The 16,697-nt window shown below is 44.4% G+C and overlaps 1 protein-coding gene across 1 annotated transcript in view; it reads left to right on the forward strand.

Annotated features, from left to right (window-relative positions):
* The first annotated feature begins 10,766 nt into the window (after positions 1 to 10,766).
* LOC120041897 (glutamate receptor-interacting protein 2-like) overlaps positions 10,767 to 16,697 on the forward strand; it is an 86,244-nt gene continuing 80,313 nt past the window's right edge. Inside the window, exons 1-2 of the mRNA XM_038986759.1 lie at positions 10,767 to 10,806; positions 13,357 to 13,437. Coding sequence (XP_038842687.1) covers positions 10,767 to 10,806; positions 13,357 to 13,437 — 121 coding nt within the window. The remainder of the gene's footprint in view (positions 10,807 to 13,356; positions 13,438 to 16,697) is intronic.

Below are 16,697 nucleotides of genomic sequence, written 5' to 3' on the forward strand. Positions count from 1 at the left end.
TGATGCTGTGAAACAAGCATGCCCCAACAACAGTGTCTGTCTTTAGCTCCGTGGGCTAACCCTGCCGTGATGCTGTGGAACAAGCATGCCCCAACAACAGTATCTGTCTTTAGCTCCGTGGGCTAACCCTGCCGTGATGCTGTGGAACAAGCATGCCCCAAACAACAGTATCTGTCTTTAGCTCCGTGGGCTAACCCTGCCGTGATGCTGTGGAACAAGCATGCCCCAAACAACAGTATCTGTCTTTAGCTCCGTGGGCTAACCCTGCCGTGATGCTGTGGAACAAGCATGCCCCAAACAACAGTATCTGTCTTTAGCTCCGTGGGCTAACCCTGCCGTGATGCTGTGAAACAAGCATGCCCCAAACAACAGTATCTGTCTTTAGCTCCGTGGGCTAACCCTGCCGTGATGCTGTGGAACAAGAACGCCCCAAACAACAGTATCTGTCTTTAGCTCCTTGGGCTAACACAGTCAGCGGTCAGAGGTAGAGGTAGACCTGCAGTGTATCATCAGACCGGTCTCTGTGGGTCGAGGTAGAGGTAGACCTGCAGTGTGTCATCAGGCCGGTCTCTGTGAGTAGAGGTAGAGGTAGACCTGCAGTGTATCATCAGGCCGGTCTCTGTGAGTAGAGGTAGACCTGCAGTGTATCATCAGACCGGTCTCTGTGAGTAGAGGTAGACCTGCAGTGTATCATCAGACCGATCTCTGTGAGTAGAGGTAGACCTGCAGTGTGTCATCAGACCGGTCTCTGTGAGTAGAGGTAGACCTGCAGTGTATCATCAGACCGGTCTCTGTGAGTAGAGGTAGAGGTAGACCTGCAGTGTATCATCAGACCGGTCTCTGTGAGTAGAGGTAGACCTGCAGTGTATCATCAGACCGGTCTCTGTGAGTAGAGGTAGAGGTAGACCTGCAGTGTATCATCAGACCGGTCTCTGTGAGTAGAGGTAGACCTGCAGTGTATCATCAGACCGGTCTCTGTGGGTAGAGGTAGACCTGCAGTGTATCATCAGACCGGTCTCTGTGAGTAGAGGTAGAGGTAGACCTGCAGTGTATCTTCAGGACGGTCTCTGTGAGTAGAGGTAGACCTGCAGTGTATCATCAGACCGGTCTCTGTGAGTAGAGGTAGACCTGCAGTGTATCATCAGACCGGTCTCTGTGAGTAGAGGTAGAGGTAGACCTGCAGTGTATCATCAGACCGGTCTCTGTGAGTAGAGGTAGAGGTAGACCTGCAGTGTATCTTCAGGACGGTCTCTGTGAGTAGAGGTAGACCTGCAGTGTATCATCAGACCGGTCTCTGTGAGTAGAGGTAGACCTGCAGTGTATCATCAGACCGGTCTCTGTGAGTAGAGGTAGAGGTAGACCTGCAGTGTATCATCAGACCGGTCTCTGTGGGTCGAGGTAGAGGTAGACCTGCAGTGTGTCATCAGGCCGGTCTCTGTGAGTAGAGGTAGACCTGCAGTGTGTCATCAGACCGGTCTCTGTGAGTAGAGGTAGAGGTAGACCTGCAGTGTGTCATCAGGCTGGTCTCTGTGGGTAGAGGTAGACCTGCAGTGTGTCATCAGGCTGGTCTCTGTGGGTCGAGGTAGACCTGCAGTGTGTCATCAGGCTGGTCTCTGTGAGTAGAGGTAGAGGTAGACCTGCAGTGTGTCATCAGGCTGGTCTCTGTGGGTCGAGGTAGAGGTAGACCTGCAGTGTGTCATCAGGCTGGTCTCTGTGGGTCGAGGTAGACCTGCAGTGTGTCATCAGGCTGGTCTCTGTGAGTAGAGGTAGAGGTAGACCTGCAGTGTGTCATCAGGCTGGTCTCTGTGGGTCGAGGTAGACCTGCAGTGTGTCATCAGGCTGGTCTCTGTGAGTAGAGGTAGAGGTAGACCTGCAGTGTGTCATCAGGCTGGTCTCTGTGGGTCGAGGTAGAGGTAGACCTGCAGTGTGTCATCAGGCTGGTCTCTGTGGGTCGAGGTAGACCTGCAGTGTGTCATCAGGCTGGTCTCTGTGAGTAGAGGTAGAGGTAGACCTGCAGTGTGTCATCAGGCTGGTCTCTGTGGGTCGAGGTAGAGGTAGACCTGCAGTGTGTCATCAGGCTGGTCTCTGTGGGTCGAGGTAGAGGTAGACCTGCAGTGTATCATCAGGCCGGTCTCTGTGGGTCGAGGTAGAGGTAGACCTGCAGTGTATCATCAGGCCGGTCTCTGTGAGTAGAGGTAGAGGTAGACCTGCAGTGTATCATCAGGCCGGTCTCTGTGAGTAGAGGTAGAGGTAGACCTGCAGTGTGTCATCAGGCCGGTCTCTGTGGGTAGAGGTCGAGGTAGACCTGCAGTGTGTCATCAGGCCGGTCTCTGTGGGTCGAGGTAGAGGTAGACCTGCAGTGTATCATCAGGCCGGTCTCTGTGGGTCGAGGTAGAGGTAGACCTGCAGTGTATCATCAGGCCGGTCTCTGTGAGTAGAGGTAGAGGTAGACCTGCAGTGTGTCATCAGGCCGGTCTCTGTGGGTCGAGGTAGAGGTAGACCTGCAGCGGTGCACCTTGCCAACTCTGCCATTGTCTGTCTCCCTGTGTTTGTGATGACTGCTTTTTGATATTTTGAATGTGATCCCAGAATCACACACACACAAACACACACAATCACACAAACACAAACACACACAAACACAAACACAAACACACACACACACACACACAAATACTGCACTGTTCTTCAAGTAAAGGTGTTTCTGTAACATTTCCAATTTGAATTGTTAGAAGTGGTCCTTGTGCAGACTGCACTACCAAGCAAAAAGACAGCAACTGCTCATTTGGTCTAAAATGAGTTCATATCATTTTTACTACATTAAATACATGCTTAATCACGTGGACCAGTATCCTGCCTCTATTGTATTGTGTTTTGGGGAAAATGGGGGTCATGTTAGCAGTAACTGCATACAGTTACTGTGAAATCAAGGTAAATGAAAGCCATTTTTCTCATTTCCACACTATGAGCTGTGACTGCCTTGTTGCTTGGTAGAGCAGCGTAGAGTTGTATGGGAACACGAGACAACCTGACTTTTCTCCCAGCTGTTCATACTCAGATTGGAGGGGAACATTCCACGTGGATTGTTACTTTGCTACTTTGCTCGTGTATACTTTTTCCAAATTCATTTGGTCAACGTTTAGTTAGGAAAGTAACTGAAAAGGTACTTCGAGCAATTGTAATTTCCCCACAACAATTGTAATTTCCCCACAACAATTGTAATATCCCCACAACAATTGTAATTTCCCCACAACAATTGTAATTTCCCCACAACAATTGTAATTTCCCCACAACAATTGTAATTTCCCCACAACAATTGTAATTTCCCCACAACAATTGTAATTTCCCCGTAAAAACCAAGCCAACATTTTCCCTTTATTCTCAAATGGTTTGGGAACAGTCAGTGAGGATAGTTTTACTATTCCACAGTGCAGTATGTCAGCGCTCCATCTCCTGCCATGTGTAACACACTTTGATGCTTGTAAGGCTGAGCTGATTTTTGGGGAACGATGACGTTAAGATGAGAATAAAAAAAAAAAACAGATGACTGAGCTTCCAAAGTTAGGTAGCTAGCCTAGCGTCACGGCTAAATCCTCTCCTTTGATAGGTGACTAGGGAAGATTTTTAAAGCCCTCCGGCGTCTGGATTATAGCTGTGCAAAGACGAGTGCTTTATCACAGCATGCAGAGGCTAATACGGCTGAGGGGCTTGGAGGGAGAGGAGTGGAGAGGAAGGGAGGAGGGGAGAAAGGAGAGGGAAGGAGGAGAGAGTAGAGGAAGGGAGGAGAGTGGACATGAGGAGAGGAGAGGAGCTTTTGGAAAGGAGAGGAGAAGTGAGGAGAGAGGAAGGGAGGAGAGGAGAGTAGGAGAAAGTAGAGAGGAGAGGAGGGAAGAGGAGAGGAGAGGAGGGAAGAGGAGAGGAGAGGAGGGAAGAGAAGGGGAGAGGAGAGAGAAGGGGAGAGGAGAGAGGAGAGGAGGGAAGAGGAGAGGAGAGAAGGGGAGAGGAGAGAGGAGAGGAGGGAAGAGGAGAGGAGAGGAGAGAGGAGCTTTTTTTGTTGACGAACTCTTCCGGTTGTCTCTTGTGTTCTGAGGTAAAACTTAATAAATCTCAGCTGGTGATTTACATTTCCAATACTTTATTCCCATTATTTGTCTAGATCACAGGAGGGTGGTGGCACCTAAATTGGGGAAGAGGACGGGCTCGTGTTAATGACTGGAGTGGAATGGTATCAAATACATCGAGACACATGGTTTCCATGGTTTCCAGGTGTTTGATGCCATTCCATTTGTTCCGTTCCGGCCATTATTGTGTTCCGTTCTCCCCTCAGTAGCCTCCTGTGCTGTAGATACAACTGGGTCAGCAGCAACAGAGAGAGCAACAGAGTAGTGTGTAGCGAGTTAATATACTGTAGACGGGTGGATCTGTAAACACAGACTCTGATGCCCTCCCAGTCTGAGGTTACACAGATTACTCTGGTCTGGGGCTGACCGTATTTAGGCTGTTCGATAGGCTGTTGGTCAACCAAGATTTGTTTTTTGTCGAGCTGTGACAAATGGGCGGGGACTAATTAAAAAAATTACGGCACATGAGACACCTGTCTGATTCATGCCTGTCTGAGTGGACTAATCCATTGTGTAGGCCTGTCTCAGTAGGCCTGTCTCAGTGGACTAATCCATTGTGTAGGCCTGTCTCAGTGGACTAATCCATTGTGTAGGCCTGTCTGAGTGGACTAATCCATTGTGTAGGTCTGTCTGAGTGGACTAATCCATTGTGTAGGTCTGTCTCAGTGGACTAATCCATTGTGTAGGTCTGTCTCAGTGGACTAATCCATTGTGTAGGTCTGTCTCAGTGGACTAATCCATTGTGTAGGTCTGTCTCAGTGGACTAATCCATTGTGTAGGTCTGTCTGAATGGACTAATCCATTGTGTAGGTCTGTCTCAGTGGACTAATCCATTGTGTAGGTCTGTCTGAGTGGACTAATCCATTGTAAAGGCCTGTCTGAGTGGACTAATCCATTGTGTAGGTCTGTCTGAGTGGACTAATCCATTGTGTAGGCCTGTCTGAGTGGACTAATCCATTGTGTAGGCCTGTCTCAGTGGACTAATCCATTGTGTAGGCCTGTCTGAGTGGACTAATCCATTGTGTAGGTCTGTCTGAGTGGACTAATCCATTGTGTAGGCCTGTCTCAGTGGACTAATCCATTGTGTAGGTCTGTCTGAGTGGACTAATCCATTGTGTAGGCCTGTCTCAGTGGACTAATCCATTGTGTAGGTCTGTCTGAGTGGACTAATCCATTGTGTAGGCCTGTCTCAGTGGACTAATCTATTGTGTAGGTCTGTCTGAGTGGACTAATCCATTATGTAGGTCTGTCTGAGTGGACTAATCCATTGTGTAGGTCTGTCTCAGTGGACTAATCCATTGTGTAGGTCTGTCTCAGTGGACTAATCCATTGTGTAGGTCTGTCTCAGTGGACTAATCCATTATGTAGGCTGTGGGGGGGGGGGGGGGGGGGGGGTACACCAGTATCACCAGTAGTACCAGTAGTACATTTACCATTTATTACCACCATTTCTAATCTACAATGTTTGTTTGGTTACGGTAATTTCTGTTCATGCAATTCAACATATTATTATTATTACAGTCTTACTGTTCTCATTGTTGGACAGGACACTATTACAGTCTGTTCTCATTGTTGGACAGGACACTATTACAGTCTTACTGTTCTCATTGTTGGACAGGACACTATTACAGTCTGTTCTCATTGTTGGACAGGACACTATTACAGTCTTACTGTTCTCATTGTTGGACAGGACACTATTACAGTCTGTTCTCATTGTTGGACAGGACACTATTACAGTCTTAATGTTCTCATTGTTGGACAGGACACTAGTACAGTCTTAATGTTCTCATTGTTGGACAGGACACTAGTACAGTCTTAATGTTCTCATTGTTGGACAGGACACTAGTACAGTCTTACTGTTCTCATTGTTGGACAGGACACTATTACAGTCTGTTCTCATTGTTGGACAGGACACTATTACAGTCTTAATGTTCTCATTGTTGGACAGGACACTATTACAGTCTTACTGTTCTCATTGTTGGACAGGACACTATTACAGTCTTACTGTTCTCATTGTTGGACAGGACACTATTACAGTCTGTTCTCATTGTTGGACAGGACACTATTACAGTCTGTTCTCATTGTTGGACAGGACATTATTACAGTCTGTTCTCATTGTTGGACAGGACACTAGTACAGTCTTACTGTTCTCATTGTTGGACAGGACACTATTACAGTCTTAATGTTCTCATTGTTGGACAGGACATTATTACAGTCTGTTCTCATTGTTGGACAGGACACTATTACAGTCTTAATGTTCTCATTGTTGGACAAGACACTATTACAGTCTGTTCTCATTGTTGGACAGGACACTATTACAGTCTGTTCTCATTGTTGGACAGGACACTATTACAGTCTGTTCTCATTGTTGGACAGGACACTATTACAGTCTTAATGTTCTCATTGTTGGACAGGACATTATTACAGTCTTAATGTTCTCATTGTTGGACAGGACACTATTACAGTCTTAATGTTCTCATTGTTGGACTGGACACTATTACAGTCTGTTCTCATTGTTGGACAGGACACTATTACAGTCTGTTCTCATTGTTGGACAGGACACTAGTACAGTCTTACTGTTCTCATTGTTGGACAGGACACTATTACAGTCTGTTCTCATTGTTGGACAGGACACTATTACAGTCTTACTGTTCTCATTGTTGGACAGGACACTATTACAGTCTTACTGTTCTCATTGTTGGACAGGACACTATTACAGTCTGTTCTCATTGTTGGACAGGACATTATTACAGTCTTACTGTTCTCATTGTTGGACAGGACACTATTACAGTCTGTTCTCATTGTTGGACAGGACATTATTACAGTCTTACTGTTCTCATTGTTGGACAGGACACTAGTACAGTCTGTTCTCATTGTTGGACAGGACACTATTACAGTCTGTTCTCATTGTTGGACAGGACACTATTACAGTCTTACTGTTCTCATTGTTGGACAGGACACTATTACAGTCTTAATGTTCTCATTGTTGGACAGGACACTAGTACAGTCTTACTGTTCTCATTGTTGGACAGGACACTATTACAGTCTGTTCTCATTGTTGGACAGGACACTATTACAGTCTGTTCTCATTGTTGGACAGGACATTATTACAGTCTGTTCTCATTGTTGGACAGGACACTATTACAGTCTTACTGTTCTCATTGTTGGACAGGACATTATTACAGTCTTACTGTTCTCATTGTTGGACAGGACACTAGTACAGTCTTACTGTTCTCATTGTTGGACAGGACACTATTACAGTCTTACTGTTCTCATTGTTGGACAGGACATTATTACAGTCTTACTGTTCTCATTGTTGGACAGGACACTAGTACAGTCTTACTGTTCTCATTGTTGGACAGGACACTATTACAGTCTTACTGTTCTCATTGTTGGACAGGACACTATTACAGTCTTAATGTTCTCATTGTTGGACAGGACACTAGTACAGTCTTACTGTTCTCATTGTTGGACAGGACACTAGTACAGTCTTACTGTTCTCATTGTTGGACAGGACACTATTACAGTCTTAATGTTCTCATTGTTGGACAGGACACTATTACAGTCTGTTCTCATTGTTGGACAGGACACTAGTACAGTCTTAATGTTCTCATTGTTGGACAGGACACTAGTACAGTCTTACTGTTCTCATTGTTGGACAGGACACTAGTACAGTCTGTTCTCATTGTTGGACAGGACACTATTACAGTCTTACTGTTCTCATTGTTGGACAGGACACTAGTACAGTCTTAATGTTCTCATTGTTGGACAGGACACTATTACAGTCTTACTGTTCTCATTGTTGGACAGGACACTATTACAGTCTTTTCTCATTGTTGGACAGGACACTATTACAGTCTGTTCTCATTGTTGGACAGGACATTATTACAGTCTTACTGTTCTCATTGTTGGACAGGACACTAGTACAGTCTTACTGTTCTCATTGTTGGACAGGACATTATTACAGTCTGTTCTCATTGTTGGACAGGACATTATTACAGTCTGTTCTCATTGTTGGACAGGACACTAGTACAGTCTTACTGTTCTCATTGTTGGACAGGACATTATTACAGTCTTAATGTTCTCATTGTTGGACAGGACATTATTACAGTCTGTTCTCATTGTTGGACAGGACACTAGTACAGTCTTACTGTTCTCATTGTTGGACAGGACATTATTACAGTCTTAATGTTCTCATTGTTGGACAGGACATTATTACAGTCTGTTCTCATTGTTGGACAGGACACTATTACAGTCTGTTCTCATTGTTGGACAGGACATTATTACAGTCTTACTGTTCTCATTGTTGGACAGGACACTATTACAGTCTTACTGTTCTCATTGTTGGACAGGACACTAGTACAGTCTGTTCTCATTGTTGGACAGGACATTATTACAGTCTTAATGTTCTCATTGTTGGACAGGACACTATTACAGTCTGTTCTCATTGTTGGACAGGACATTATTACAGTCTTACTGTTCTCATTGTTGGACAGGACATTATTACAGTCTTACTGTTCTCATTGTTGGACAGGACATTATTACAGTCTTACTGTTCTCATTGTTGGACAGGACATTATTACAGTCTGTTCTTATTGTTGGACAGGACATTATTACAGTCTTACTGTTCTCATTGTTGGACAGGACATTATTACAGTCTTACTGTTCTCATTGTTGGACAGGACATTATTACAGTCTTACTGTTCTCATTGTTGGACAGGACATTATTACAGTCTTACTGTTCTCATTGTTGGACAGGACATTATTACAGTCTTACTGTTCTCATTGTTGGACAGGACATTATTACAGTCTTACTGTTCTCATTGTTGGACAGGACACTATTACAGTCTTACTGTTCTCATTGTTGGACAGGACATTATTACAGTCTTACTGTTCTCATTGTTGGACAGGACACGTTGTTGTGAGGCAAAGGTTTTGATTTATCTCATTCCATTTTACGAGCTGTCAATTCATTCATTGTCTTTTGTTTAGAGCGTTCCTGTCAATCTGGAGTAAGGACCTGATTACATATAGAAATAGGCTTAGAGGCTACCTGGCCTGCGTGCAAATGTAGGCCGATAAATGTTCCCATTTGGGGATCTGATTAGTATTTCTGATTGTCTTAACTCACCATCACTTTGGGGAACTTCTCAAAGTCATTTTTTCTTCGCCTCAAAAAAGCAAGTTAACAAAGTTTGTTTTTACAAGCCATTGAGAATTAAAATAGTTCCTCAATGTGGCCTATTTTAAAAATCTTTCCAGCTTTCTCCCGTTCGATAACCACTCAGCATGAAAGGGGAAAAATAATTAATTTTCTGATCTGGTGGAAACATCATAAAATAGGCTTACCTGATTACTTCTTGTCTCTTGCGCAAATAGCCTACAGCTGTGTCTGTCTGTCCAGGGCTCACTGGAGCCGGAAACTCTTGAGGTTCCAGAATATTTTATCGAATGTTGCAAGTTTGGTTGTGCAAGCTTCAGGCCAGACCCAAGTTAATAGTTGATCAAATGTTTCAAGTTCCTTGCAGACAGGCCATGCATAGCCAGTGTGATTTATAGGATGTTTATTTTTATCAGGATATTTTCTACCTGCCGGCTGCAAAGTTTTTATTGGTTGCCTTTATGTAGGCTATTTTGACATATTACCAATGGCAAAAGAAGTTGCTTTTGGATTTGTATAATTTGAATTTAAATATAATTTTGATTAACAACATGACATTGATTTTGAGATATGAATACTTTATTATAAATTAAATGAAACCGTTCAACAAAAATGTGTATATAAAAATCATAACTGGCACGCAGATCAGTAGAAATGGTACGATAACTCGGCATTCCAAAAGGAAAAGGGAGCCGACCGCTAAGTTCAGGAGCTTAAAGGCAGAATCTGCGAAGGCCAGCAGAGGAGGAGGTTCGGGTTGGAAACCACGATTAACTCCCTTCCATTGATTCCATTCCAGCCCAATAACAATGAGCCTGTCCTCCTATAGCTCCTCCCACCAGCCTCCTCTACAGCACACACACACACACACACGCGCACGCACACTGCTCAAACAGGTGACGGTAGCACAATTGAAGTGATTAGAGTCGTCTGTCTGTGTGAAAGGAAACACACGAGGAAGAACAAAAGCCGGGAGCCGTACTTGACTGCACTAGCTAGCACCAGATAAACACGGACTTTGTCCCTTTGTCACTCGCTTTCTCTCTGAAGGCTATAGATTAACAATACAACAATGCTGAATCTAAAACTGGGAGCAGAGAGAGAAGAACACTCTTCCCCTGACTTCCCCTGACTTTCCCCAAAGACAGATCATTCTGTTGTCCAATTTCTGCTGTTGGAATACGGTGTGTGTGTGTGTGTGTGTGTGTGTGTGTGTGTGTGTGTGTGTGTGTGTGTGTGTGTGTGTGTGTGTGTGTGTGTGTGTGTGTGTGTGTGTGTGTGTGTGTGTGTGTGTGTGTGTGTGTGTGTGTGTGTGTGTGTTCCTGTGGGTGTCGGGGAATAGATAGCTGAAGTGTTTTATCTAATAGAGTAGGCACAAGGAACAGAACTCCAGCGACAATTATTGATAACAGGCCCCACAGCAACACGGTATTAGTTCATGGATAAGGTTTAAAGGAAATTAAGACTGCGGCATTTAATGAAAAATGAATCCTCTTCTCGAAGCTCACAGTAATGTGCCCTCATGTAGGACTTCAGAACACAGGAACAGACAGTTGAAGAGAGTATTGTCGGAGGTAATCTGAAGAGAGTATTGTCGGAGATTTAATCTGAAGAGAGTATTGTCGGAGGTTTAATCTGAAGAGAGTAGTGTCGGAGGTTTAATCTGAAGAGATTAGTTTCAGAGGTTTAATCTGAAGAGATTAGTGTCGGAGGTTTAATCTGAAGAGAGTAGTGTCGGAGGTTTAATCTGAAGAGAGTATTGTCAGAGGTTTAATCTGAAGAGATTAGTTTCAGAGGTTTAATCTGAAGAGATTAGTGTCGGAGGTTTAATCTGAAGAGAGTAGTGTCGGAGGTTTAATCTGAAGAGAGTATTGTCAGAGGTAATCGGAAGAGTATTGTCTGAGGTTTAATCTGAAGAGAGTAGTGTCAGAGGTTTAATCTGAAGAGAGTAATGTCAGAGGTTTAATCTGAAGAGAGTAGTGTTGTAGGTTTAATCTGAAGAGAGTAGTGTCAGAGGTTTAATCTGAAGAGAGTAATGTCAGAGGTTTAATCTGAAGAGAGTATTGTCAAAGGTTTAATCTGAAGAGAGTAGTGTTGGAGGTTTAATCTGAAGAGAGTAATGTTGGAGGTTTAATCTGAAGAGAGTAGTGTTGTAGGTTTAATCTGAAGAGAGTAATGTTGGAGGTTTAATCTGAAGAGAGTATTGTCAGAGGTTTAATCTGAAGAGAGTATAGTCAGAGGTTTAATCTGAAGAGAGTAATGTTGGAGGTTTAATCTGAACAGAGTAGTGTTGGAGGTTTAATCTGAAGAGAGTAGTGTTGGAGGTTTAATCTGAAGAGAGTAGTGTTGGAGGTTTAATCTGAAGAGAGTAGTGTTGGAGGTTTAATCTGAAGAGAGTATTGTCAAAGGTTTAATCTGAAGAGAGTAATGTTGGAGGTTTAATCTGAAGAGAGTAATGTTGGAGGTTTAATCTGAACAGAGTAGTGTCGGAGGTTTAATCTGAAGAGAGTAGTGTCGGAGGTTTAATCTGAAGAGAGTAGTGTCGGAGGTTTAATCTGAAGAGAGTATTGTCGGAGGTTTAATCTGAAGAGAGTAGTGTTGGAGGTTTAATCTGAAGAGAGTAGTGTTGCAGGTTTAATCTGAAGAGAGTATTGTCAAAGGTTTAATCTGAAGAGAGTAATGTTGGAGGTTTAATCTGAACAGAGTAGTGTTGGAGGTTTAATCTGAAGAGAGTAATGTTGGAGGTTTAATCTGAAGAGAGTAATGTTGGAGGTTTATTCTGAAGAGAGTAGTGTTGGAGGTTTAATCTGAACAGAGTATTGTCGGAGGTTTAATCTGAAGAGAGTAGTGTCGGAGGTAATCTGAAGAGAGTATTGTCAGAGGTTTAATCTGAAGAGAGTAGTGTTGTAGGTTTAATCTGAAGAGAGTATTGTCAGAGGTTTAATCTGAAGAGAGTAGTGTTGGAGGTTTAATCTGAAGAGAGTAGTGTTGGAGGTTTAATCTGAAGAGAGTAATGTCAGAGGTTTAATCTGAAGAGAGTATTGTTGGAGGTTTAATCTGAAGAGAGTAGTGTTGGAGGTTTAATCTGAAGAGAGTAATGTTGGAGGTTTAATCTGAAGAGAGTAATGTTGGAGGTTTAATCTGAAGAGAGTATTGTCAGAGGTTTAATCTGAAGAGAGTATTGTCAAAGGTTTAATCTGAAGAGAGTAGTGTTGTAGGTTTAATCTGAAGAGAGTAATGTCAGAGGTTTAATCTGAAGAGAGTATTGTCGGAGGTTTAATCTGAAGAGAGTAGTGTCAGAGGTTTAATCTGAACAGAGTATTGTCAGAGGTTTAATCTGAAGAGAGTAGTGTTGTAGGTTTAATCTGAAGAGAGTAATGTCAGAGGTTTAATCTGAAGAGAGTAGTGTCAGAGGTTTAATCTGAAGAGAGTAGTGTTGGAGGTTTAATCTGAAGAGAGTAATGTTGGAGGTTTAATCTGAAGAGAGTAGTGTCAGAGGTTTAATCTGAACAGAGTATTGTCAGAGGTTTTATTCTGAAGAGAATTTGCATTAGGGTATCCTGGAGACTTCCAATATGTGAAACATCAATCGTACTGGCAACATCATACATTACCGCAATATCATAATACCATAAACCCCAAGGATGTTGAAATAGCAGCACGTATAGTGCTGTACCACCCGACATCTGGCCGTCTATCTCATGTCACCACCATCTAGTCTAATGGGCCAGGTGATAGCCTGCTGCTCTACGGCTGTGTCTCAACTAGCACAATATTCCTCATGTAGTGCACTACATGATTGCGCAGTCCAGGATGGGCTAAAAAGTAGTGCACTACATCAGGATTAGGATGGACTCCTGTCAAAAGTAGTGCACTACATCAGGATTAGGATGGACTCCTGTCAAAAGTAGTGCACTACATAAGGATTAGGATGGACTCCATTCAAAAGTAGTGCACTACATTTGGAATTGGTTAGGTTGTGTCTCTGGTCAACAGTAGTGCACTACATAGGGAATAGGGTGCTATTTGAGACGTAGACCTATAATAGCCCTGTTTTCTGCCCCTTCCTTCCAGATGATGGTCCTTACTCTAAAGGGAACAAGGACTCACAAGGGACAGACAATTCCCTGACCTCCAGGAGACAGAGTATCCCAGGTACACTATCGAGTTTCTTTACTGTCTGGCTGCTCATCTCAGCTCTCTCTCTCTGGTCTCTCTGGTCTCTCTGGTCTCTTTCTGGTCTCTCTGGTCTCTCTGGTCTCTCTGGTATGTCTCTGGTCTCTCTGGTATGTCTCTGGTCTCTCTGGTATGTCTCTGGTCTCTCTGGTATGTCTCTCGTCTCTCTGGTATGTCTCTGGTCTCTCTGGTCTCTCTGGTCTCTCTGGTCTCTCTGGTATGTCTCTGGTCTCTCTGGTATGTCTCTGGTCTCTCTGGTATGTCTCTGGTCTCTCTGGTCTATCTGGTCTCTCTGGTCTCTCTCTGGTCTCTCTGGTATGTCTCTGGTCTCTCTGGTATGTCACTGGTCTCTCTGGTCTCTCTGGTATGTCTCTGGTCTCTCTGGTCTCTCTCTGGTCTCTCTGGTATGTCTCTGGTCTCTCTGGTATGTCTTTGGTCTCTCTGGTATGTCTCTGGTCTCTCTGGTATGTCACTGGTCTCTCTGGTCTCTCTGGTATGTCACTGGTCTCTCTGGTCTCTCTGGTATGTCTCTGGTCTATCTGGTCTCTCTGGTATGTCTCTGATCTCTCTGGTATGTCTCTGGTCTCTCTGGTTTGTCTTTGGTCTCTCTGGTATGTCTCTGGTCTCTCTGGTATGTCACTGGTCTCTCTGGTCTCTCTGGTATGTCTCTGGTCTATCTGGTCTCTCTGGTATGTCTCTGATCTCTCTGGTATGTCATTGGTCTCTCTGGTATGTCTCTGGTCTCTCTGGTATGTCTCTGGTCTCTCTGGTATGTCTCCGGTCTCTCTGGTCTCTCTGGGATGTCTCTGGTCTCTCTGTTATGTCTCTGGTCTCTCTGGTATGTCTCTGGTCTCTCTGGTATGTCTCTGGTCTCTCTGGTACGTCTCTGGTCTCTCTGGTATGTCTCTGGTCTCTCTGGTCTCTTTCTGGTCTCTCTGGTATGTCTCTGGTCTCTCTGGTATGTCTCTGGTCTCTCTGGTATGTCTCTTGTCTCTCCCTGGTATCATTCTCGCTGGCTCTCCATAGCTCATAGTTCTCTTCCTCGGTCTCTCTCTCTGCTCTCTCTCTCTCTTGTCTATCTCTTTGGTCTCTCTCTCTGGTCTCTCTCTGGTTTCTGTCTCTCTGGTCTCTCTCTCTCTCTGCTCTCTCTCTCTCTCTGCTCTCTTTCTCTGTTCTCTTTCTCTGCTCTCTCTCTTTGCTCTCTCAATTATATTCAATTCAAGGGGCTTTATTGACATGGGAAACATATGTTAACATTGCCAAAGCAATGTCTCTCTCTCTCTGCTCTCACTCTCTCTCTGCTCTCTCTTGCTCTGCTCTCTCTCTGCTCTCTATCTCTCTGGTCTCTATCTCTCTGGTCTCTATCTCTCTGGTCTTCATATCTCTCTGGTCTTCATATCTCTGGTCTCTATCTCTCTGTTCTCTAGCTCTCTGTTCTCTAGCTCTCTGGTCTTTTTCTCTCTGGTCTCTCTCCGGTCTCTCTCTCCCTGGTCTATTTCTCTCTGGTCTTCATCTCTCTGGTCTCTTTCTCTCTGGTCTCTTTCTCTCTGGTCTCTATCTCTCTGGTTTCTATCTCTCTGGTCTCTCTCTCCCTGGTCTATTTCTCTCTGGTCTTCATCTCTCGGGTCTCTTTCTCTCTGGTCTTCATCTCTCTGGTCTCTTTCTCTCTGGTCTTCATCTCTCTGGTCTCTTTCTCTCTGGTCTCTATCTCTCTGGTTTCTATCTCTCTGGTCTCTATCTCTGGTCTCTATCTCTCTGGTCTTCATATATCTGGTCTCTATCTCTCTGGTCTTCATATCTCTGTTCTCTATCTCTCTGTTCTCTAGCTCTCTGTTCTCTATCTATCTATCTATTCTCTATCTCTCTGGTATTTTTCTCTCTGGTTTGTCTCTGGTCCATCTCTCTCTGGTCTCTCTCTCCCTGGTCTATTTCTCTCTGGTCTCTCTCTCTCTGGTCTCTTTCTCTCTGGACTATCTCTCTGGTCTCTTTCTCTCTGGTCTCTTTCTCTGGTCTCTTCTCTCTGGTCTCTCTCTCTCTGGTCTCTATCTCACAGCTCTCTATCGCTCTGGTCTCTTTCTCTCTGGTCGCTTTCTCTCTGGTCTATCTCTCTGGTCTCTTTCTCTCTGGTCTATCTTTCTGGTCTCTATCTCTCTGCTCTCTATCTCTCTGGTCTCTATCTCTCTGGTCTCTATCTCTCTGGTCTTCATATCTCTTTGGTCTTCATATCTCTGGTCTCTATCGCTCTGTTCTCTTTCTCTCTGTTCTCTAGCTCTCTGGTCTTTTTCTCTCTGGTCTCTCTCCGGTCTCTCTCTCCCTGGTCTCTTTCTCTCTGGTCTTCATCTCTCTGGTCTCTTTCTCTCTGGTCTCTATCTCTCTGGTTTCTATCTCTCTGGTCTCTCTCTCCCTGGTCTATTTCTCTCTGGTCTTCATCTCTCTGATCTCTTTCTCTCTGGTCTTCATCTCTCTGGTCTCTTTCTCTCTGGTCTTCATCTCTCTGGTCTCTATCTCTGGTCTCTATCTCTCTGGTCTCTAGCTCTCTGTTCTCTAGCTCTCTGTTCTCTATCTATCTGTTCTCTATCTCTCTGGTCTTTTTCTCTCTGGTTTGTCTCTGGTCCATCTCTCTCTGGTCTCTCTCTCCCTGGTCTATTTCTCTCTGGTCTCTCTATCTCTCTGGTCTCTTTCTCTCTGGTCTATCTCTCTGGTCTCTTTCTCTCTGGTCTCTTTCTCTGGTCTCTTCTCTCTGGTCTCTCTCTCTGGTCTCTATCTCACAGCTCTCTATCGCTCTGGTCTCTTTCTCTCTGGTCTCTTTCTCTCTGGTCTATCTCTCTGGTCTCTTTCTCTCTGGTCTATCTCTCTGGTCTCTCTCTCTGGTCTCTTTCTCTCTGGTCTCTTTCTCTCTGGTCTCTTTCTCTCTTGTCTCTATCTCTCTGGTTTCTTTCTCTCTGGTCTTCATCTCTCTTGTCTCTCTCTCCCTGGTCTATTTCTCTCTGGTCTCTCTGGTCTCTTTCTCTCTGGTCTATCTCTCTGGTCTCTTTCTCTCTGGTCTCTTTCTCTGGTCTCTTCTCTCTGGTCTCTCTCTCTCTGGTCTCTATCTCACAGCTCTCTATCGCTCTGGTCTCTTTCTCTCTGGTCTCTTTCTCTCTGGTCTCTTTCTCTCTGGTCTCTTTCTCTCTGGTCTAAATCTCGCAGCTCTCTTTCTCTCTGGTCTCTTTCTTTCTGGTCTATATCTCTGGTCTCTA

This window comes from Salvelinus namaycush, unplaced genomic scaffold, assembly GCF_016432855.1.
Source record: "Salvelinus namaycush isolate Seneca unplaced genomic scaffold, SaNama_1.0 Scaffold573, whole genome shotgun sequence".
NCBI lineage: Eukaryota > Metazoa > Chordata > Actinopteri > Salmoniformes > Salmonidae > Salvelinus > Salvelinus namaycush.